Source organism: Stenella coeruleoalba, assembly GCF_951394435.1.
Source record: "Stenella coeruleoalba genome assembly, chromosome: 1".
Classification (NCBI taxonomy): Eukaryota; Metazoa; Chordata; class Mammalia; order Artiodactyla; family Delphinidae; genus Stenella; species Stenella coeruleoalba.
In genome coordinates, this window is record NC_137169.1 from 115,789,789 (window position 1) to 115,815,220 (window position 25,432).

Consider the following 25,432-nt stretch of genomic DNA (forward strand, 5'->3'; position numbering starts at 1 on the left):
CAGAAAGAAAATGAAAGGGTTTGTTGAACACACAGTATTATCTCTGCTACAGAGGTGATGAGGGGAAGGGGAGGTAAGGCTGATTTGGTGGAAAGAGAAAGTGGTCTGTGGTGGAACAGTTCATTGAAAGGGAAGCACATCTTTTGGTGACCCTCTCAGCTCCAGACCCATGCAGAACCTTAGAGGAGGAGAACATACGGCAAAAAATCCAGGTGTTATGTCGATGGTGGGCCTGGTAGCTCTTACCTTCCTATAATGAAAGTCCCTGGTGACAGCATTTAGTCGATTTGATGGTTTTTTGGATCTCAGGACACAACGAGGACATGAAGAGCTGCCCATACAGCGACAATGGTGAAAAGAGGAGGAGAGGAAACTCAGCTCCCAATAAGATGTTTGGGAAGGACCCTTTTTATGTGGTAAAGCTGCATACTCAATATATATGGAATCTAGAAAAATGGTACTGATGAATGTAGTGGCAGGGCTGAAATAGAGACTCAGACATAGAGAATGGACTTGTGGACACAGGAGAGGAAGGGGAGGCTGGGATGAAGTGAGAGTGTAGCACTGGCAGATATCACTGCCCTGTGTAAAATAGATAGCTAGAGAGAAGCTGCTGCATAGAACAGGGAGATCAGCTCGGTGCTTTGTGACGACCTAGAGGGGTGGGATAGGGAGGGTGGGAGGGACGCTCAAGAGGGAGGGGATATATGTATACGTAGAGCTGATTCACTTTGTTATACAGCAGAAACTAACACAACATGGTAAAGCAATTATACTCCAATAAAGATGTAAAAAAATCAGGGCAAAAAAAAAAAAATAAGCTGCATACTCAGTTCTGGGGGAGTAAGCCTGACCCCACATTCCCAGGAAACCTAATAAGTATGTTCCTCACAGAGGCTAGAACAGGCAAAACACTGAGAAGGAGACCAGAACTTGGTGGGGGAGGAGTTTGAGAGCTGGAACCCCAGGAGGTTTGGCAAGGATGTGGAAGCGAGAGTTAGAGACAGCACAAATTACCTCCCAGCCACGTAGGCACACAGGAGGCAGTGGTCCCAGGTGTTGCCCTTTGTATCTCCATGTTCCAGTTTGTCTAGGCTAATGGAGCAGGCATTGTCCGACAAATTTGGGGCAACTTTAGGAATCCACTTTGGCAATCATATCAAATATTTATTCCAACAAGAAAACATTTCATAATACATTTTGCCCATTTTTTGATGGGAAGAATGCATGTGTATATGTATGTTAAAAAACAACTAGAGGATATAAAATAAAATATTATTGTTGTTTAAAAAAGTTAATTTGAAAATCCTTGTAAACATCTCAATACTTTCACTCATCCTATATAACCAGAACTTCTGTCCTGGTTAATATTTTGGTTACTGACGAGGATCATTTCTTGTATTCTTGAGGTTCCACTCTTGAGTTAGAAGAGTTCATCTCCGATCCATAGGAGACCAAGAACAGTGGTTACCGTGATCACTAGCCAAGTGTCAGTCCGAGCTACTCCAGAGGATGGGGCTGAAAGAACAAGAAAACACAAAACATTTAGGTGTCTTGATTAATGTGTTGAGAAGGGGCAGGGGTACTGGACATTGGCATGAGAGCTTATAGAGCAGGGGAATTGTTTCCTCCCTCAATCTAGACCCAATGTGCCTGGGACATCCTTTTCCCAGATTGAGCAAAGCTCAAAGTCCCAGATGTAAAGTATAAAGAGTACAGAAATCCCTTAAATATCACTGGCTTAGCTGAGTCCTGTACTTGAAGGTTACCTTGGCACCTCTGTGGACCTGGGAAAGAATCACTCTCCTACACTGGGCAGCAATTAAGTAGGGCAGAGCTTCAGGTGCAGTTGATAATATGATGCTATGCGTTAACTTTAGGGAAGGAAGTATTAGTTCCCTTCCCTGTTTCTCTACACTACTAACCATCAGTACCAAATAGGAGGAAAAAAGGGGTAGGAAAAAAAAAAAAGAAAGGGAAATAAAGAGATACAGAAGGGGAAGGCAGGATACTGATAAATTAGGGATACTTTTCTAGGATAATTTGGATAGCTAAAAAGTGACAAGATGGGACTTCCCTGGTGGTGCAGTGGTTGAGAGTCTGCCTGCCAATGCAGGGGACATGGGTTCGTGCCCCGGTCCGGGAAGATCCCACATGTCGCGGAGCGGCTGGGCGCGTGAGCCATGGCCACTGAGCCTGCGCGCCCAGAGCCTGTGCTCCGCAATGGGAGAGGCCACAACAGTGAGAGGTCCACATAACACAAAAAAAAAAAAAAAAAAAAAGTGACAAGATGGGCTTAGCCCTTCAAAAAATAGATGTATTATTGCTTTCATCCTCTCTGTGAATGAGCAGCCACTTTCATTCTATAAAGGACAGGGATTGTTTCTCTTCCTTTTTCTGGATCTCAGGATATGGTGGTGATATAAAGGTGGTGTTAGGACCACCCAGCCAACTGGTGGTCTTATGGTCAGACAGCAAAGTGTCATACTGGGTCTATGGTGGCAGAAAAGCAGGGCATATCAGTAAAGACTAGAAGAGACATGACCAGTTAGTTGGGAAGAATACTGAACATACAGTTTCCATAGCTCATGTGTGGGAGCAGAGGTAAAGAAATCAGCACAGGTGGGCAGAGTAGATTGGGTCCGAGAAGACCATGAAAGAGCCATGTCTCCAGGGGCCATGATCCCTGATGATTGGGTATGACAGGAATCTCAGGTAAATGTTGGTACCACAGGTATGAGTTATTCTGGAGGGATTTGTACACCAGGGCTTGGGGATATGATTTCAGGCCTGTGGAGAGCACAGGGCCTGAAATGCTGAAGATGGTGATCCGAATTTATTAAGTGGTTGCCAAATCCCTAGTGTCTCTAGAATTAAAAGGATTGGGCCTAAGTTAACTACCATTCATTGAGGACTTGTTAGATACTGTGCTAGGTAGTTATCTGTATTGCCTCATTTAATCCTTATAACAGTATGAGATAAGAACTATTGTTTTGTCTTATTTAAGAAGGACATGACTTCATACAGAGTGAAGTAAGTCAGAAAGAGAAAAACAAACCCCCTAGGCTAATGCATATATACGGAATCTAGATAAATGGTACTGATGAACCTACTGGCAGGGCAGGAATAGAGATGCAGACGTAGAGAAAGGACTTGAGGACACAGTGGGGGAAGGGGAGGCTGGGATGAAGTGAGATAGTAGCATTGACAGGTATACACTACCAAATGTAAAATAGATAGCTAGTGGGAAGATGATGCGTAGCACAGGGAGATCAGCTCGGTGCTCTGTGACCACCTAGAGGGGTGGGATACGGAGGGTGGGAGGGAGGCTCAAGAAGGAGGGGATATGGGAATACATGTATACATACAGTGATTCACTTTGTTGTACAGTAGAAACTAACACAACATCATAAAGCAATTATACTCCAATAAATATGAAAAAAAAAGAGAAGGACATGATTTGGAGAAGCTAAGTAACTTGTTTAGCTAGTAAGTGACAGTCCCAGGATTAATCCCAGGTGTAACTGACTCCAAAACCTATACTCATAGCTACCCCACTATGGGACCTGTGTAGGCTTGAGAGAGAACGAGGAGTGATGCTCTAATGAGTGGATCCTCCCAGGAGACAGAGAAATCTGAAACACGAAACCCAGAGTTTGCTTTTCCAGCTTCATCAAGGAGCATACACCTGGGGAAGAACAGAAAGTCTCTACCTTAGGATCAGGTTCTCCTGTTCACCACTTGTTCTCACTCATGCTCATCCAGTTGGCCCTTTTTTCCTTCGCTGCCCACCAGAAATGCCTCTGTGTTGCGGCCCAACAGTGTCTGGACTGTTCCCCTACTTGCCCTTTTTCTCCCTGCTCACCCTGAAATCTCAGATTATCCTGCAAGGACACTGGCCTCAGATTCCAGGATGATGCACTGTTAGAGCACGGCAGGAGAAGGGGAAATCAGAGCCCCTGTGCCAACTGCCCTTTGCAGATGAGGACCCTGAGCTCCACAAAGCCGAGGTGAGCTGCTGAGAGGCGGTGAACCCTCTCAGCAAGGCAGTGAAACCTTAGAGAACCCAAGTCTTCCATGCCTTTAGGATTCTCCACTAATTTCTGTGCCAGGAGGCTGAATAAGTTCTCCACGCTTTTCTTCCTTCAAGAGAAAACTAGTTACCCTGTGCCCACCTCAGCTCCCTTGGCAGTATCTCTTACCCAGTACACAGGGTGAAGTGAAGTTGACTGTGTAATTTTGGCTGCTCACAGGATTGCTGACTTGGCAGGTATAAGAACTGGAGTAGTTTTGTGGTGTATGAGTCACTTCAAGCACACTGCTCTGGAACTCTTTTGGAAGGGACTCTGCATACCAGGTGTAGTTTACAGACTGGTCCTGGATCACACAGGACAAGGTCAGGTTACACTTGTTCCCTTCCAGTGTCTTCTTGACTTCTATGACAGGCTTTGGTACAGGGTCTAAAAATGAATATGTTAAGATGAGACAATGGGTTTATGCATTTATGAAGCATTTATGCTGGGAGGGTTTCGCCAACAAAGTACAAAGGGAGCCCCAGAGGGCTGCAGGAGCAGTCATGGAGAAGAGGCCCCTGCAGAGGGAGCCAGTGAGCAGTTTTGACCTCTGGAGGCTTCAGACTGAAAGAGCTACTCCTTGGAGTGAAGCTAAGCTGGATCCAGAAGGGGGAGCCATGCACCCAGAAACAAAAATGGGGTTATGACAATCTGTGGGCCAGAAAGAACAACAGAGGTTTAGCATAGATATCAGCGGGGTTGGACTTGATATCCCAACTGTCTGAGCTGCTCAGGGCCCCTTCTCTAACAATGGTCCACACTTGGCACCTTGGTCTATCAGTCCTTCAAGAGTTCTTGGGCTCAGATTCAGCAAGAGTCCTGGGGTAAGGGGTACCACCCTATACCTTTCCTGGATGCTGGCAGAACTACAGAGAAGAACCTCATGGAATTCCCAGCAAAAGTCAGTAGTGATGAACAGCACTGCGTCAGTTAACTTTGGTATCTCAGTGCCAGCCACAGAGCAGGTATTCTATAAGTATCTGATGAAAGGGATAGGTGGATGGATGGATGGATGGATGGATGAATCAGTTATGCAATAGAAAAGACAAAACACTTGCTTTACAGTGAGACCAGCCTGGGTCCTGGACTTGGTCCTGGTAGAGTGACATTAGGCAAGATAATTGATCCCTTGAACTTCTTTCTTGCATGTAGGATGACTCATGTTAGTAATATACAATGCCATCATCCATGAGAAAGTGCTTTTGCAGGGTGTAAGCGTTACATGCATGTTGGAGGTCACAGCATCTTCACTGATGTCATCCTGCAGCCAGATTTGTTGAGAGGTAATCCCATCATCTGCTCCTTCCTTGACTAGGACTGCTTTACCTGAAATCCTCTGGGGTCTTTTCCTTCTGGTCAAGCGTAAAACACAGAATCAATACAGCTCAGATGTCATAGGATTAAAATGTGGCAGAGAATTGACCCAATCAGTGCTGGCCTCTGGATCATATGTCTGTGAGGGGCAGTGGAGGCTCTGCCACCTGACCTCCTGAACTCTGGATCCATCTCCTCCGTGAAACCCTATCAGATTGCTGGACTCCTCCTGCATACTTTACATGAGCAATCTTCATACTGTCTTCCATCATTTCCTGTGGTCTGGACTCAAGTCTTGCATACCTTCCTCATTTCCCATGGTGAGCAGCACAACCCTGAGCACATTGTGGACGGAGCGAGCTAGGGCAGACTGGCTCCAAGATGCCCCCTTTGAGCTGTCAGAAATTCCTGGGCTGGACTGAAGGATAATTCTTCTGCTAATCGCACCCTCAGGGTCTTATCCCTAGGCAAGTGTGCTAAAGCCAAGCCAGCTTGTGGATTTTAAGATATTCAGAAATTTTGCAAGCTGGTTGTGAAACCATTAGCAGTTTGGAGGTGGCTGTGGTGGGAGTATTTACCACAGAATTTGGTAAATGATACAAATTTGGGATTTCTTTTAAAACCACTGTAAGAGCCTTTGAATCTTTCCTGTTCCCAGTACGTCTTGAACTTTCAGGCCGTATGACATGGAGGAAGTGAGTGAGAAGGGGATTTTAGCCTCTTAGACCATTCTTCCTTCCCTTCAGCCCTTCTTGACTCTTCTAAACTCCTTGCATTGCTTTAAATAGTCCTAGTTTTCTTTTTTTTAAGAAATTCTTTTTTGCTAAAGGTACATCAAATTGGTCTCCATCGCTTGCCATCAACAGAATCTTACCTAATGGGGCAGAGATGGCAAGATCTTTCTCCAAGTTCACACAACTAGTAAGTTACTGACCAGGGTTTTAAACCCAGGTCTGTCTAACTCCAAGTATAATGTTCTAGCCCTTACTTCACTTATACTCGTTAGGCTGGCACTAGGAGTGGAAATTTTTTTCCCACCCATTCAGTAAGGTAAAAACACTCTTGAATGGCTCTTGCCCAATCCTTTATCTCTTCTATCTTTTTCCTTATGTTTGATGAAGTCTTTGTTCAGTTATGTTATTAAGAAGAGCTCAGAACTGATTTGGGTTGATCACAGGAGAGCATGAAGAGAATAGAGAGGAAACCATCCTTACTGTTTTCTTTATCTTCAAATCTTAGACTCCTTAATGTCAGAAGAGGTTTTAAATGTCCCAGAGTAATCTACTTCGAGTCTGGCTGGCCCAGCCTCACTTCCAAGTGGAACTGGCTCCAGGAGAAATGAATTAAGCCTATCCTGAGGTTTTTCCCTCCCCCTCCCAGGGAGAGTCCCCTCCCAGTGGTCTGTCCAGGGCTCTGGAGTGGGGACTTGCCCTTTGGTTCCCCTAACTCACCAAGCACCTCCAGTGGGATCTTCCATTCGTCCTCGTACCCAGAGTCCTTCAGCACCCTCAGGAGGTAAGTGCTGCTGTCCTCCTTCTGGACGTTATAGATGTGCAGTGTGCCACTTTGACAATCAAGCATGACCCTGTCCTTAAATTTAGTATTGAAGTATTTAAGCTGAACGGGATCACATTCTACAATCTTCTGGTCAGTAGTATAAAGCCAGGTGAGTGATTTGTTTTTCGTCGGCAAACTGGAGATTGACAGACTCACGTTGCTGCCGGAGATGGCATATTTTGAATAATCTGTCAATGAGAGGCAGAGTGAGTGAGACCCATTTTAAAAAAGGTAGAGCTGCCCAGTGGCCCAGGCTTTGGCCTGGGCTGGTGGAACAAAGAAGAAGGAAGAGCCTTTTGCTTGGGAGCAGTGAGTATGATCTTTATCAGAGGGCCTGACCCCTGATCAGGAACTCAATGATAGTCAGAGCTTGAGAAGTGGGCATGAGAACAGGAGATGTGCTCATAATCCGTCTAATTCTGCCCTAGAGGATAAAGAAAAAGGACACTGAGCCAGCCCTTGCTCTCTCCCTTACTCTCCTAATAGGACATTTTCAAAGAAAATGATGACGAGTCACGTCTCCTCTCTGTGCTTGTGTTCCTTGTGTTTCAATTTAGTTCTCCAGCAGTAGGTAAGAAGTGAAGGAGAAACAAGGTTAGAAAGGAAAGGGAACCAGAGTTAGTCAGTGGCAAAGTATTATAGGAGAGTGAACGCATTTTATTAATAAAAATATTGTGCTATTTTTCTGGCTTTCGTGATTTTTGTATTTGTCAGCTTTTAAAAAAACTTGTGATACACTGGGCTTTCTTTTCTCATCCTAACTACATTCATTTTTGTTCCTATTTGTATTTACAGTTCTGTTCTCTTTCTCATGAGGGCACTCCAAATTGTATAAGCCTCAGTTCTAAAAACCCTGGTTTCTTGAATGCAAGGAGAAAGAAAAGGTGATAGCCAGAAGACATAAGATGAAGGAAGGTCTGCTAACTCTCTCTGTGGAGGGAGGAAAACTAAGTGTAAATGTATAGGCTGAGAAAGAGCAGTAGAAAAAAGCTAATGGTAGAGGAAAGAAGAAATATGATCTATATCGCTCTTACCTCATATACTGTCACAAAAAACTTCATATTGTTTAACATCGTGTCTATACCTATTTACTTTCCACATGTCTATCGTTCCCGAAAACATTCTTTTCAATAAAGATTCAAAACGCCTGTGTCCCCAGGTCTTTCAAGTTCCTAGTCACTAATCCTTCCAACCATCCATCTATCCATTCAACAACCAGTTATGGAGCATTTAATTTTTGCCTGGCGCGTTCACAAACACACACAGGCATTTATTTCCAGAGTGTTTCTGATTGATCCATTCCGTACTTTATAATCTCTGACAGCCTAGGTCAGTGTTTTTCAACCTTGGCATTATTGACTTTTTGGACCAGAGAATTCCTTGTTGTGAAGGGCTGTCCTTGTGCATTGTATGATATCTAGCAGCCTCCCTGGCCTCTGCCCACTAGATGCCAGTAGCATCATTCCAGTTGTGACCATCAAAAATATCTCCAGACAATGCCAAATGCCCCCTGGGAGGAAAAAATCTTCCTGCCTTCATTCTGGTTAAGAACTGCTGGCCTAGGTCATCCTTGGTAGACTCTCCAACAAGTCTCAGACATATGCTTAGGAAGATAGCACAAGCCACAATTAACCGCTTTATTTCTCAGTAAGAAGTCACAGCCAGCCACCAGGATGGCTTTTTTTGAATCATTACACATAGGTGGTGAAGGAAGGAGGACGGAAAGCTACAATATCCTGTGCATGTCTATATCTTAGAACTCATATCATATTAAAGTGATCCATTTAATATCTATTACTTGCCTTTATCACCAGATCACATGCTTCCTAAGGACAAAAAATGAGTCTTATGAGTTTAACTCATTTTCCATTGTAGTATGATGGTTAAGATCATGGGCTCTGGGGACTTCCCTGGTGGTGCAATGGTTAGGAATCTGCCTGTCAATGCAGGGGTTCGAGCCCTGGTCCAGGAAGATCCCACATGCCGTGGAACAACTAAGCCCATGAGCCGCAACTACGGAGCCTGTGCTCTAGAGCCCATGAGCCACAACTACTGAGCCTGCGTGCCACAACTACTGAAGCCCACGTGCCTAGAGCCCGTGCTCCACAACAAGAGAAGCCACTGAAATGAGAAGCCTGTACACTGCAACAAAGAGTAGCCCCAGCTCGCCACAACTAGAGAAAGCCTGCGTGAAGCAACAAAGACCCAATACAGCCAAAACTAAATAAAGAAAGAAAAGAAAAAAAAAAGATCATGGGTTCTGGAATTAGATTATGCAAATCCTGGCCCACTTATTAGCTGTATAACCTTGAGCATTTTACCTAACATCTCTGCATTTGTTTTAGTATTTATCTTACAGAGTTTGTGAAGGTGAAGTTCATGTGTCAAGTTTACTGAGTTAAAGGATGCCCAGACAGCTGGTAAAACACTATTTCTGGATCATCTATAAGGGTTTTTCTGGAAGAGATTAGCATTTGAATCAGTAGACGGAGTAAGAAGATCACCCTTACCAATGTGTGTGAGCATCATCCAATCTACTGAGGGCCAGAATAGGACAAAAAGGCAGGAAAAAAAGGCAAATTTGCTTTCTACTTTGAGCTGGGATATCCATCTTCTCCTACCCTTGGACATCAGTGCTCCTGGTCCTTGGACCTTAGGACTTGAACTAGGAATTAGACCATTGGCTCCCCTGAAGACTCTCTGTGGAAGGATGAATGAAGATGAGTCCACTGAGAATGAAGAACACAGAACATATAGACTCAAATCATGAGTCTATATATTCTAAGGCCTGTGGATTTGTACTGGAACTACACCTGTAGCTTTCCTGGCCTCCATCTTGCAGGTGGCAGATCATGGGACTTCTCCAAAGAAGTACATAATATGGGTTATACTTCCATAACTGCATGGGCCTCATAATAAATCTCTTTCTATATATTTATATATATCCCATTGGTTCTTTTTACTCTAAAGAACCCTGACCCAGAGTTACACAAATAAATGCTTAGAATACAATTAAATTAATACAAATAATCAATACACATAAAGTACTTAGACTAATACTTGGAAGATTAGTAAGTATTCAATAAATGTCATGTATTGTTTTATTATTATTACCTACATTAATTTTGTATCCATAACATCTAGTACTATGCATTAAGTACTGAGATGTTTAACAACTGCCTGCTGAACTTACTTTATTGTACCAAAACAGTGGTAAAATAAGGACTAGACTAATGATATATTTTTAAGGAATGAATGCCTATGTGTGAATCTGGAACAGTGAAGAATGTTGAAGTAGGGGCCAAAAATCCAAAAACCTGTAGCAGCTCCTGAAGAAGCTTTCACTTGTAGGCTAGGTCTAAAAGTAAAAGACATCAGCATGCACAAAAGAAAAACAGAACCAGGTCTTTGGCTAGGACATGTGATGATAAGAAAGAGGCCCCAGCACCAGGGTAGGACCAGAAAACTTACCTGAAGCTCCCTTGGGGAAGGAGGAATGAAGATGAACACAATGAGGAATGAAGAATGGAGCATATAGACTCAAGTCATGATCCAGACCCAGGTATAATACACATCATTTCTTCTTGTGAGAATGGAGTCTGCTTTATAACACTGAGATCTTGTTTGTCCAGGGTATCCCCAACATGCTCAAAAAAACTTCAAACTACAGTGTAAGGGGGAGGGAGAAACTATAACAGACACATAGTCACTAAGATTGTGAGCTTCTCAAAGGCAAAGACCATGTCTTACTCAATCCCCACAATATTTGGCTCACATTTGTTGTTTAGTATAGAATGAAAGAATGAATGAATGAATGGCAGGGACAAAAATGCATACATAAGTGTTCCCAGTTGTCTCCTCATGACCTCCTACTAGTCACATTTTTCTTACTTTTACTCTCCCTTAGCTTTTTTTTTTTTTTTTTTTTTTTTTTTTCTTACTTCTTAAGATTGGTTTGGACTGAAAAGGCAGAGAGGAAAGGAGAAGAAAAACAGGGGCCACTCAGGTTGGTTTAGGAAATAGGGGTGCTATAGTACTAAGGCTCAAAGGAGTGAGAATCTCTGGGCAGCAGATGAATGGGATGGTTTGAGAAGACTGAAGAGGACAGGAGAGGATATGATAGGAAGTATCACTATAACTTATAAATTGGATTCCCTTTAACATCCTTTGAGAGACTTCAAGTAGAAATTTGAGTTACTATTTAATTACTTATGACCAATGAACTGTGTTTCTTAAGTATCATACTGTGCCCAAACTGGGCCAGTGAAGCAGCCCTGTCTTATGGTTGGGTCCTGAATAAAGGAATAAAAGATGACAATTATGACATAGACAGCAGAGGAGCAATGGAAAAGCTGCCCAGAAACTCTCAAAAGAAACAACATAAAAGAGTGTTGAGGAGACAAGAGAAGATGGGCGGAAGAATAGGATGCGGAGATCACCTTCCTCCCCACACATACATCAGAAATACATCTACACGTGGAACTGCTCCTATAGAACACCCACTGATCGCTGGCAGAAGACCTCAGACGTCCCAAAAGACAAGACACTCCCCACGTACCTGGGTAGGACAAAAGAAAAAACAGAGACAAAAGAATAGGGACGGGACCTGCACCAGTGGGAGGGAGCTGTGAAGGAGGAAATGTTTCCACACACTAGGAGCCCCTTTGCGGGCGGAGACTGCGGGTGGCGGAGACGGGGAGCTTCGGAGCCGCGGAGGAGAGCGCAGCAACAGGGGTGCGGAGGGCAAAGCGGAGAGATTCCCGCATAGAGGATCGGTGCCAACCAGCGCTCACCACCCCGAGAGGCTTGTCTGCTCACCGCCGGGGCGGGCGGGGCTGGGAGCTGAGGCTCGGGCTTCGGTCGGATCCCAGGGAGAGGACTGGGGTTGGCAGCGTGAACACAGCCTGAAGGGGATAGTGCACCACGGCTAGCCGGGAGGGAGTCCGGGGAAAAGTCTGCACCTGCCGAAGAGGCAAGAGACTTTTTCCTGCCTCTTTGTTTCCTGGTGCGCGAGGAGAGGGGATTAAGAGCGCTGCTTAAAGGAGCTCCAGAGACGGGCGCGAGCTGCGGCTAAAAGCGCGGACCCCAGAGACGGGCATGAGACGCTAAGGCTGCTGCTGCCGCCATCAAGACGCCTGTGTGCGAGCACAGGTCACTATCCACACCCCCCTTCCGGGGAGCCTGTGCAGCCCGCCACTGCCAGGGTCCCGGGATCCAGGGACAGCTCCCCCGGGAGAGCGCACAGCACGCCTCAGGCTGCTGCAACGTCACGCTGACCTCTGCCGCCGCAGGCCTGCCCCGCACTCCGTGACCCTCCCTACCTCCCGGCCTGAGTGAGCCAGAGCTTCCGAATCAGCGGCTCCTTTAACCCCGTCCTGTCTGAGCAAAGAACAGACGCCCTCCGGCGACCTACATGCACAGGCGGGGCCAAATCCAAAACTGAGCCCCTGGGAGCTGTGAGAACAAAGAAGAGAAAGGGAAATCTCTCTCAGCAGCCTCAGAAGCAGCGGATTAAAGCTCCACAATCAACTTGATGTACCCTGCATCTGTGGAATACATGAATAGACAACGAATCATCCCAAATTAAGGAGCCGTGTGGATGAAAGGCTCTTGGTGCTGCAGCCAGGAGTTAGTGCTGTGCCTCTGAGGTGGGAGAGGCAACTTCAGGACACTGGTCCACAAGAGGCCTCCCAGCTGCACATAGTATCAAACGGCGAAAATCTCCCAGAGATCTCCATCTCAACGCCAGCACCCAGCTTCACTCAACGACCAGCAAGCTACAGTGCTGGACATCCTATGCCAAACACCTAGCAAGACAGGAACACAACCCCACCCAATAGCAGACAGGCTGCCCCAAATCATAATAAGTCTACAGACACCCCAAAACACACACCAAACGTGGACCTGCCCACCAGAAAGACAAGATCCAGCCTCATCCACCAGAACACAGGCACTAGTACCCTCCATCAGGAAGCCTACACAACCCACTGAACCAACCTTAGCCACTGGGGACAGACACTAAAAACAACAGGAACTACAAACCTTCAGCCTGCAAAAAGGAGACCCCAAACACAGTAAGATAAGCAAAATGAAAAGACAGAAAAACACACAGCAGATGAAGGAGCAAGATAAAAACCCACCAGACCTAACAAATGAAGAGGAAATAGGCAGTCTACCTGAAAAAGAATTCAGAATAATGATAGTAAAGATGATCCAAAATCTTGGAAATAGAATGAAGAAAATACAAGAAAGTTAACAAGGACCTAGAAGAACTAAAGATGAAACAAACAATGATGAACAACACAATAAATGAAATGAAAAATACTCTAGATGGGATCAATAGCAGAATAACTGAGGCAGAAGAACTGATAAGTGACCTGGAAGATAAAATAGTGGAAATAACTACTGCAGAGCAGAATAAAGAAAAAAGAATGAAAGGACCTGAGGACAGTCTCAGAGACCTCTGGGACAACATTAAACGCACCAACATTCGAATTATAGGGGTTCCAGAAGAAGAAGAGAAAAAGAAAGGGACTGAGAAAATATTTGAAGAGATTATAGTTGAAAACTTCCCTAATATGGGAAAGGAAAGAGTTAATCAAGTCCAGGAAGCACAGAGAGTCCCATATGGGATAAATCCAAGAAGAAACATGCCAAGACACATATTAATCAAACTGTCAAAAATTAAATACAAAGAAAGCATATTAAAAGCAGCAAGGGAAAAACAACAAATAACACACAAGGGAATCCCCATAAGGTTAACAGCTGATCTTTCAGCAGAAACTCTGCAAGCCAGAAGGGAGTGGCAGGACATATTGAAAGTGTTGAAGGAGAAAACCTAGCAACCAAGATTACTCTACCCAGCAAGGATCTCATTCAGATTTTATGGAGAAATTAAAACCTTTACAGACAAGCAAAAGCTGAGAGAGTTCAGCACCACCAAACCAGCTTTACAACAAATGCTAAAGGAACTTCTCTAGGCAAGAAACAAAAAAGAAGGAAAAGACCTACAATAACGAACCTAAAACAGTTAAGAAAATGGGAATGGGAACATACATATCCATAATTACCTTAAATGTAAATGGATTAAATCCTCCCACCAAAAGACGCAGACTGGCTGAATGGATACAAGAACAAGACTAATATATAGGCTGTCTACAAGAGACCCACTTCAGACCTAGGGACACATACAGGCTGAACCTGAGGGGATGGAAAAAGATATTCCATGCAAATGGAAACCAAATGAAAGCTGGAGTAGCAATTCTCATATCAGACAAAATAGACTTTCAAATAAAGACTATTAGAAGAGACAAAGAAGGACACTACATAATGATCAAGGGATCAATCCAAGAAGATATAACAATTATAAATATTTATGCACCCAACATAGGAGCACCTCAATACATAAGGCAAATACTAACAGCCATAAAAGGGGAAATCAACAGTAACACATTCATAGTAGGGGACTTTAACATCCCTCTTTCACCAATGGACAGATCATCCAAAATGAAACTAAATAAGGAAACACAAGCTTTAAATGATACATTAAACACGATGGACTTAATTGAATTTTATAGGACATTCCATCCAAAAACAACAGAATACACATTTTTCTCAAGTGCTCATGGAACACTCTCCAGGATAGATCATATCTTGGGTCACAAATCAAGCCTTGGTAAATTTAAGAAAATTGAAATTGTATCAAGTATCTTTTCTGACCACAACGCTTTGAGACTAGATATCAATTACAGGAAAAGATCTGTAAAACATACAAACACACGGAGGCTAAACAATACACTACTTAATAACAAAGTGATCACTGAAGAAATCAAAGAGGAAATCAAAAAATACCTAGAAACAAATGACAATGGAGACACGACGACTCAAAATCTATGGGATGCAGCAAAAGTAGTTCTAAGAGGGAAGTTTATAGCAATACAATCCTACCTTAAGAAACAGGAAACATCTCGAATAAACAACCTAACCTTGCACCTAAAGCAATTAGAGAAAGAAGAACAAAAAAACCCCTAAGTTAGCAGAAGGAAAGAAATCATAAAAATCAGATCAGAAATAAATGAAAAAGAAATGAAGGAAACGATAGCAAAGATCAATAAAACTAAAAGCTGGTTCTTTGAAAGGATAAACAAAATTGATAAACCATTAGCCAGACTCATCAAGAAAAAAAGGGAGAAGACTCAAATCAATAGAATTAGAAATGAAAAAGGAGAAGTAACAACTGACACTGCAGAGATAAAAAAGATCATAAGAGATTACTACAAGCAACTCTATGCCAATAAAATGGACAATCTGGAAGAAATGGACAAATTCTTAGAAATGCACAACCTGCCAAGACTGAATCAGGAAGAAATAGAAAATATGAACAGACCAATCACAAGCACTGAAATTGAAACTCTGATTAAAAATCTTCCAACAAGCAAAAGCCCAGGACCAGATGGCTTCACAGGCGAATTCTATCAAACATTTAGAGAAGAGCTAACACCTATCCTTCTCAAATTCTTCCAAAATATAGCAGAGGGAGGAACACTCCCAAATTCCTTCTACGAGGCCACCATCACCTTGATACCAAAACCAGACAAGGATGTCACAAAGAAAGAAAACTACAGGCCAATATCACTGATGAACATAGATGCAAAAATCCTCAACAAAATACTAGCAAACAGAATCCAACAGCACATTAAAAGGATCATACATCTTGATCAAGTGGGGTTTATTCCAGGAATGCAAGGATTCTTCAATATACGCAAATCAATCAATGTGATACACCATATTAACAAATTGAAGGAGAAAAACCATATGATCATCTCAACAGATGCAGAGAAAGCTTCAACACCCATTTATGATAAAAACCCTGCAGGAAGTAGACATAGAGGGAACTTTCCTCAACATAATAAAGGCCATATATGACAAGCCAACAGCAAACATCATCCTCAATGGTGAAAAACTGAAAGCATTTCCACTAAGATCAGGAACAAGACAAGGTTGCCCACTCTCACCACTTTTATTCAACATAGTTTTGAAAGTTTTAGCCACAGCAATAAGAGAAGAAAAGGAAATAAAAGGAATCCAAATCGGAAAAGATGAAGTAAAGCTGTCACTGTTTGCAGATGACATGATACTATACATAGAGAATCCTAAAGATGCTACTAGAAAACTACTAGAGCTAATCAATGAATTTGGTAAAGTAGCAGGGTACAAAATTAATGCACAGAAATCTCTGGCATTCCTATATACTAATGATGAAAAATCTGAAGTGAAATCAAGAAAACACTCCCATTACCATTGCAACAAAAAGAATAAAATATCTAGGAATAAACCTACCTAAGGAGACAAAAGACCTGTATGCAGAAAATGATAAGAAACTGATGAAAGAAATTAAAGATGATACCAATAGGTGGAGAGATATACCATGTTCTTGGATTGGAAGAATCAACATTGTGAAAATGACTCTACTACCCAAAGCAATCTATAGATTCAATGCAATCCCTATCAAACTACCACTGGCATTTTTCACAGAACTAGAACAAAAAATTTCACAATTTGTATGGAAACACAAAAGACCCCGAATAGCCAAAGCAATCTTGAGAACGAAAAAAGGAGCTGGAGGAATCAGGCTCCCTGACTTCAGACTATACTACAAAGCTACAGTAATCAAGACAGTATGGTACTGGCACAAAAACAGAAAGATAGATCAATGGAACAGGATAGAAAGCCCAAAGATAAACCCACACACATATGGACACCTTATCTTTGATAAAGGTGGCAGGAATGTACAGTGGAGAAAGGACAGCCTCTTCAATAAGTGGTGCTGGGAAAACTGGACAAGTACATGTAAAAGTATGAGATTAGATCATTCCCTAACACCATACACAAAAATAAGCTCAAAATGGATTAAAGACCTAAATGTAAGGCCAGAAACTATCAAACTCTTAGAGGAAAAGAGAGGCAGAACACTCTGTGACATAAATCACAGCAAGATCCTTTCTCACCCACCTCCTAGAGAAATGGAAATAAAAACAAAAATAAACTAATGGGATGTAATGAAACTTCAAAACTTTTGCACAGCAAAGGAAACCATAAACAAGACGAAAAGACACCCCTCAGAATGGGAGAAAATGTTTGTAAATGAAGCAACTGACAAAGGGTTAATCTCCAAAATTTACAAGCTGCTCATGCAGCTCAATAACAAAAAAACAAACAACCCAATCCAAAAATGGGCAGAAGACCTAAATAGACATTTCTCCAAAGAAGATATACAGACTGCCAACAAACACATGAAAGAATGCTCAACATCATTAATCATTAGAGAAATGCAAATCAAAACTACAATGAGATATCATCTCACACCAGTCAGAATGGCCATCATCAAAAAATCTAGAAACAATAAATGCTGGAAAGGGTGTGGAGAATAGGGAACACTCTTGCACTGCTGGTGGGAATGTGAATTGGTTCAGCCACTGTGGAGAACAGTATGGAGGTTCCTTAAAAAACTACAAATAGAACTACCATATGACCCAGCAATCCCACTACTGGGCATATACCCTGAGAAAACCATAATTCAAAAAGAGTCATGTACCAAAATGTTCATTGCAGCTCTATTTACAATAGCCCAGAGATGGAAACAACCTAAGTGCCCATCATCAGATGAATGGATAAAGAAGATGTGGCACATATATACAATGGAATATTACTCAGCCATAAAAAGAAACGAAATTGAGCTATTTGTAATGAGGTGGATAGACCTAGAGTCTGTCATACAGAGTGAAGTAAGTCAGAAAGAAAAAGACAAATACCGTAAGCTAACACATATATATGGAATTTAAGAAAAAAAATGTTATGAAAAACCTAGGGGTAAGACAGGAATAAAGACGCAGACCTACTGGAGAACGGACTTGAGGATATGGGGGGGGAAGGGTGAGCTGTGACAGGGCGAGAGAGAGTCATGGACATATACACACTAACAAACGTAGTAAGGTAGATAGCTAGTGGGAAGCAGCCGCATGGCACAGGGATATTGGCTCGGTGCTTTGTGACCGCCTGGAGGGGTGAGATAGGGAGGGTGGGAGGGAGGAAGATGCAAGAGGGAAGACATATGGGAACATATGTATATGTATAACTGATTCACTTTGTTACAAAGCAGAAACTAACACACCATTGTAAAGCGATTATACCCCAATAAAGATGTTAAAAAAAAAAAAAAGATGTGGCACATATATACAATGGAATATTACTCAGCCATAAAAAGAAACAAAATTAAGTTATTTGTAGTGAAGTGGTTGGAACTAGAGTCTGTCATACAGAGTGAAGTAAGTCAGAAAGAGAAAAACAAATACCATATGCTAACACATATATATGGAATCTAAGAAGAAAAAAAAGTGTCATGAAGAACCTAGGGGTAAGACAGGAATAAAGACACAGACCTACTAGAGAATGGACTTGAGGATATGGGGAGGGGGAAGGGTAAGCTGTGACAAAGTGAGAGAGTGGCATGGACATATATACATGTATAATAGATATATAAACGTAAAATAGATAGCTAGTGGGAAGTAGCCGCATAACACAGGGAGATCAGGTAGGTGGTTTGTGACCACCTAGAGGGGTGGGATAGGGAGGGTGGGGAGGAGGGAGATGCAAGAGGGAAGACATATGGGAACATATGTATATGTATAACTGATTCACTTTGCTATAAAGCAGAAACTAACATACCATTGTAAAGCAATTATACTCCAATAAAGATATTAAAAAAAAAGTGTTGAGTAGAGCATTCATGGTTTCAGTATCAAGAAATCAATAAAAAGCAGCTAAGGGAAACCTTGAAATATAAACCCAGCAGCCTCTCATGGGCTGAGACTAATGCTTTAGAATAGCAATGGAAAAGTGAGTTTGGGGAAAAGAATCTGAAAAAGAATGAATATATGTTTACGTATAAAACTAACACAATATTGTAAATCTACTACACTCCAATATAAAATAAAAATTAATTTAATAAAAGAAAAGTGAGTTTTGCTATGAAATATCTAATGAAAGTGTGGGCTTAAAAAGCAACATGAACCTAAAGATAGAAACAGTAGAAAGAATGCTTGATTAACCATAAAAAAAGGGAAAAAAATATTCTAGTCTTCTGGAAGGATTCTTTAATCCAATCACAAGTTGAAGAAAGATGCATTAATATTACTAATATAGATTGCAAAAATTAATGTACAGCCATTATATAATTTGGGATAACAAGGTGGTGGTTTAGTCTGTTACAGAGGATTGTCTAATAAATTCAGAAAGATAGATTCACTTATAGTTTTCTTATATATAATATATTTATGTATTTTTTCAAATTTTAAAGTAAATTGAAAAAAATCTTGATTTGCCTTCCTAACAATTCCATGTTTTAGAAGTAGAAAACTACCTTAAGAAAAGTACTATTTTGATTTAATTCTATCGAGAAGAAGTAGTTGGTTATGTGTGTGGATGCTTAGGATAAAGTAACTGTGTTTTCCTGTAGTTTATAACAGAAAATGAAGCAGATCTTTCCTGTGCTTACCCATGTTTCTTGTCTGTAGAGAAGAAAAACTAAAATGGGGTGGGGGGAATTCAGATCAAAGGAAGTTGTAATTTCATAGAAAAAGTGTCTACCCAGGAAGGAGAAAGAGGTCCTAAAGGGGAAATTCTGATTACTCTAAAAACAAGTCATGTGATTTCTAGTAAAACTTTGAAGAACTGAAAGAGGTGAGTTTTAAAGATATTGATATAGAGTTACCTGGAGCTCTCTAATGAGATCAACTATTTAACAAACCTGTACAAACCTTTCAAGGAAGTAATTTGTCAATAGATATCAAGACTCCAGATGTGTGTCATGGGGGACAAGATGAACAGAGAGAGTTCCATTTCCTGAGATGGGAAGTCTAATGAGTTTAATCGGCCAGATTGCAATGACTAACTGGAAGGTGAGGAAGTCCCAGTGTTGTGGTGGCTTGTTATGCAGCAGTAGATAGCTGGAACAAAGATGGAGAGTTAGATTTTGGAAATGTGTTTGGAGAGTCTGGAGATGTTTAAAAAGCAGTTAGAAATTCAGGTCTGTGGCTCAGGAGAGAGTGCGGGGCTTTAGAGTTTCCTTATGTTCTTCTCAGCTCTTATCTACCTCAAATTGTATGTGGTCACAATCACAGAGCAATTTCACATTCTTTATTTCTTTTGATCTTAACAATAACCCCTTGAAAAAATGGTGAGCATATTGTTATATCCATAACAGAGTGGAGAAAATTGAGGCTCAGGAAGCTTTCACAATTTATAGAAAGTCCCATGGCATGGAACTCAGAACATAGATCTTCTGATTCCCAGTTCAAGCTGTTTCCACCACACTCTGTTGTACTGAAGGGAGACAGGGAAGATGCCTACTAGTGATGAGGGGGCCCTGAGGTCAGAGAGCTGAGAAACTCAAGTCTGAGGAGGAATTAAGGAGAAGATTTAAAATTACTTCTTAAATTTCTTCACAAGAGCATCCCTTACTGGGGAGGAGAGAATTACTATACCCCTAGGAAGATCTGGACAGATAACCTGAAAGGAAGTTCTTTGATGTCATTCATTCATAGGATTAACAATTATTTATTGAGCCCATGCCATGTTCTAGGCACTGTGCCATGTTCAGCACTGGACAAGGTCCCTGTCCTCACGGGGCTCAAGGAAACAGACAGTCAAGCAGTTCACCAACCATAACTTGGAGTCTGAGGTTTCCAGGAGGAAGTCACATGAAAATGGAATGCTAAGGGAGGAGCTGAAGAGAAGAGAGTGAAGGAAATTTTAGGCAGGAGGAAAGGCATTTGTATAGACCTAGAGGTAAGAGAGACAGAACCTCCTTCAAGGCAAACAGCAAAGTTAAATTTAGATGAAATGTGGTTATGGGGTGAGGGAGTCATAAATTGGGGTTAAAAGGACCATCTGTAGGCATAATCGAGGCATAAAAAGATTTAGACACATTGACCTAAGTCTAGAAAAGTCCTGAAATATTCCAGTTCTCTTGGCATCTCTATCTTTCCCAACAATTGGATGAATAATTCATGCCAGCCCCCACTCCCAAGGTCATATCAGTGCCCTATGAGTAAACTCAGTCCCATGGAGCCCACACAGCCATGAGTACCCTGAATATATCATGTATCTAGGCTTACACAGCCTAAAGGAGCAGAATTTGCCACCCTAATATATGTTTCTTTGGCATATTAATTGTTTTAAGCTGGTTATTTTCTAAAGAAAGAGAAACATTCTGAAAATCATGTAGGAGTTACCCTTTTGTAAGAAACATTTATATTTGTAAGGGAAATTTTCATTTGTAAGAGTGTCTCCCTCTCTGTACCGGAAGAGGACAGAGAGGGAGACCAAGTCTCTAGAGACTCTTATCAACGGAGAAGGCATTAACTTAAGTCTGCCTAACAACCTTACCCTTGTTTACTGTGCTTTTCCTGATAACCTCCCAGAACTGCCACCCCTAACATCCTCTTGTCTTTAGCTGAGGATGGTATTTAAAGTGAGGGCTTCAGCCATTATGGCAAGTTATTCAGGTTTTCTGGGTTTCTCCCATGTATGCAATATTAAACTCTGATTTTCTCTTGTTAATATGTCTCATGTCAATTTAATTCTTAGACCAGTCAGAAGAATCTAGAAGGGTAGAGAAAAATTTCTTCCTCTCCTAAACTTGTCATAAACCAGATCCAATGTATTACCACCCTGAGAGGCCTTGCATGAGTGGCCAACAGGGTTTCCTTCAAGCATTGCTATCTCATCTCCCTAAAAGTTACATACTGTCATAATTCTATGATGTTATATTTGTTTCCCATACGAACATTCACTTTTACTCATTTTTTTCCGTTGTGGTGAGCATTAAAGCCCCTTAAATGAAAAAGACCTGAGTATTTATTAGGAGGAATAGTGAGAAAGACAATAGCTTAGCTCTCAATTCTCAGACAGGTACTGGAGGGCTGGGCAGCTGTAACAGGGAAAGGAAAGTTAGCACAGGAGGGGACCAGAACAAACCCATGGCAGAAGAATGAACCTGAACTCTTAATCAGATGTTTGGGGGTTCCTCTGGTACTGAGTCCTCTGCTCAGACTCTCACTCAGAGACCCTAGGCAAGTTTCCTTTCCCACAGTTTTGATCTCTCTCTGGGACAATGACAACATCATTTACCTTTGCTCATGACACAATTCCCTGCATAGACAAAGGTCTCAAAGAATGCCTCAAGGGGCACAACACACCTGAGCATAAAATGTGGCAGCTATCAGAGTAGCTTCCTGTTATTCACAATGCAAGGAGATTTTACAGAGGACAAACCACAGCACTAAATATGAGGGGCCTACTTTCTCATCTCACCAAGGTCCTAATTTTGTCACATCCCCTTGGGGAAATAGATGGAGTCTGATTCTCCAGGCTAAGGAAGGCTCCCCAACTCACCACAGCCCTGTTACTAGGATGAAAATACCTGCTGCCTGGAGCCCCTACTCCACTTCCAGGTTGAGCCACACCCCATATTCCCTTTTCCGTCTGACAGGGCTTTCAGCGCACAATTAGAGGCAGACAATTTGTGGAAATTACCTTGTATGCTGGTTGCCAAGAACAAATGAGGCAGCAGTAGAAGTTGCAGAGCCAGACGCAGTTCCCACCTTCTGGAGCACATGCTACTCTCCAGAACTTCCCAGGAACTCTAGAGACAGGCCAGAACCAAAGGGCTCTCTTGAATTCGTGTCTTAAGGTTAGAGAAAAATAGCACTGAGCTCTTCTCTTCATTCAGCAACTCGTGGGTGGGGCCTAGGCACCAGAAACAGGAAGTCCCATTGCTTTTTTTTAATTTTTTTTTAATGCGAGCACAACAGGAACGAACCATTTTGTTTGAATGTGTGTTAGTTTTTTTTCTGGTGAGAGGATCCATAGCTTCTACTTGTTTTCAGAGGTGTCAGTGCTCAGAAAAGATTAAAGACCCCTGATAGAGAATATCTGCTTTTGGTTTCCCAGTTAGGAATCACCCTGATTAATCCAGAAGCTAAAATTTGCAGGTACCCACCCAAGGGGATTTCTGACCTGAGCCAACTTTAAATCATGTGAGGAGTAGATCATGTGTGGGTAGGTTGAGAGCACAAAGTGTGGGAACTCAGACCTACATAGTTTGAATACTGGTCTCCCACCCCCAGGCTCTTCCTCCCTTATGACAAATTCACTGTATGAACCTTTACATTGGCCTATCCACTGAACATTAGTAGAAAAGCAAGGTTATTTGAACCAAATGAATGGATTCCACACCCTTGTGGTCTAAGAAATTTCAGGTCCATCCCTCTTGTATCTAAATGAATTATTTCCCCACCCAGGACAATTTGGAGACCCATAAAGTAGCCACAGTCCCTGATACAGCATATTAGTAGCTATTTCCAATTGGGGACATTTCTGATTCTCAACATGGAGATGACAATAAAAACACTGCTCTCCTCAATCTCTGAACTCTTGTCTTGGAAGTAGTTACCCTCCCCAAAGGATCAGCATGGGGAAATGGAGTCAGCTAAATACCAGAAATTGTATATGACACTTGATCATATTGGAGCCCTGTGAGCCCTGTTTATTTTACTACCTGCATTTCCGAACTGAAACTCAGGGTCAGACTTGCCTGAGGTCATGCTTCAGCTCCAGTCAACCCCAGTTTTCACTCAGCTCTTCCCCCAATGTGGACTACAGTAAATACTTGGACTAGAAGATAAGATGAGACAGGAGTAGAATGAGCAAGGTTGAAGTGGAGTTAACTAAGAAAAACTTTAAAGTGAACCATGAAAAAGAAGCTGAGGAGGAGTAGGCGGAGTCAAATGACAGAACAGGGCAAGGGATGGAAGTCGAGGTCATGGGATTTGCTCAGACTGATTCCTCTGAGGATTTTTCAAAAAGGTTGTTGCCCAGTGGGTTTTGTTTTTGTTTTTTCTCTTGATCTTTTTTTATTTTAATTTTTGAATTTTATATTACTTATTTTTTTATACAGCAGGTTCTAATTAGTTATCCATTTTATATATATTAGTGTATACATGTCTATCCCAATCTCCCAATTCATCACACGACCACCACCACCACCCCACCGCTTTCCCCCCTTGGTGTCCATAGGTTTGTTGTCTACATCTCTGTCTCAATTTCTGCCCTGCAAGCCATTTCATCTGTACCATTTTTGTAGGTTCCACATATATGTGTTAATATACAATATTTGTTTTTCTCTTTCTGACTAACTTCACTCTGTATGACAGTCTCTAGATCTAGCCACGTCTCTACAAATGACTGAATTTTGTTCCTTTTTATGGCTGAGTAATATTCCATTGTATATATGTACCACATCTTCTTTATCCATTTGTCCGTCAATGGGCATTTAAGTTGTTTCCATGACCTGGCTATTGTAAATAGTGCTGCTATGAACATAGGGGTGCTTGTGTCTTTCTGAATTATGGTTTTTTCTGGGTATATGCCCAGTACTGGGATTGCTGGGTCATATGGTAATTCTATTTTTATTTTTAGTTTTTTAAGGAACTTCCATACTGTTCTCCCTAGTGGCTGTATCAGTTTACATTCCCACCAACAGTGCAAGAGGGCTAACTTTTCTCTACACCCTCTCCAGTATTTTTAGTTTGTAGATTTTCTGATGATACCCATTCTAAATGGTGTGAGGTGGTACCTCATTATACTTTTGATTTGCATTTCTCTAATAATTAGTGATGTTGAGCAGCTTTTCATGTGCTTCTTGGCCATCTGTATGTCTCCTTTGGAGAACTGTCTACTTATGTCTTCTGCCCATTTTTGGATTGGGTTGTTTGGTTTTTTAATATTGAGCTGCATGAGCTGTTTATATATTTGGGAGATTAATCCTTTGTCAGTTACTTCATTTGCAAATATTTTCTCTCATTCTCAGGGTTGTCTTTTCGTCTTGTTTATGGTTTCCTTTGTTGTGCAAAAGCTTTGAAGTTTCATTACATCCCATTTGTTTATTTTTGTTTTTATTTCCATTTCTCTAGCAGGTGTGTCAAAAAGAATCTTGCTGTGATGTATGTCATAGAGTGTTCTGCCTATGTTTTCCCCTAAGAGTTTGATAGTGTCTGGCCTTACATTTAGGTCTTTAATCCATTTTGAGTTTATCTTTGTGTATGGTGTTAGGGAGTGTTCTAATTTCATTCTTTTACATGTAGTTGTCCAGTTTTCCTAACACCACTTATTGAAGAGACTATATTTTCTCCATTGAATATCCTTGGCTCCTTTGTCATAGATTACTTGACATAAGTACATGGGTTCATCTCTGGGCTTTCTATCCTGTTCCATTGATCTACATTTCTCTTTTTGTGCCACTACCATATTGTCTTGACTACTGTATCTTTGTAATATAGTCTGAAGTCAGAAAGTCTGATTCCTCCAGCTCCGTTTTTTTCCCTCATGACTGCTTTGGCTATTCGGGGTCTTTTGTGTCTCCATACAAA

General features: G+C 41.8%; 1 protein-coding gene across 1 annotated transcript; it reads right to left on the minus strand.

The window, feature by feature from the left end:
• Positions 1–680: 680 nt before the first annotated feature.
• Positions 681–22,679, minus strand: CD48 (CD48 molecule). Its single transcript, XM_079935189.1, has 4 exons — positions 22,539–22,679; positions 6,839–7,132; positions 4,203–4,460; positions 681–1,518 (listed from the first exon to the last, which is right to left on the minus strand). Exons 1-4 carry the CDS (start codon positions 22,618–22,620, stop codon positions 1,424–1,426), a joined length of 729 nt encoding a protein of 242 aa, XP_079791315.1. The 5' UTR covers positions 22,621–22,679; the 3' UTR covers positions 681–1,423.
• Between the last annotated feature and the right edge of the window lie 2,753 nt (positions 22,680–25,432).

What these genes read in the sequence shown, in the direction of transcription:
- CD48 (XM_079935189.1), bottom strand. Translation starts at nt 22,620, where the DNA reads ATGTGCTCCAGAAGGTGGGAACTGCGTCTGGCTCTGCAACTTCTACTG. An exon ending in CTTGGCAACCAGCATACAAG is followed by an intron (nt 7,133 to 22,538) that starts GTAATTTCCACA and finishes TCTCATTGACAG; the next exon opens with ATTATTCAAAATATGCCATC. An exon ending in GATCCCACTGGAGGTGCTTG is followed by an intron (nt 4,461 to 6,838) that starts GTGAGTTAGGGG and finishes ATTCATTTTTAG; the next exon opens with ACCCTGTACCAAAGCCTGTC.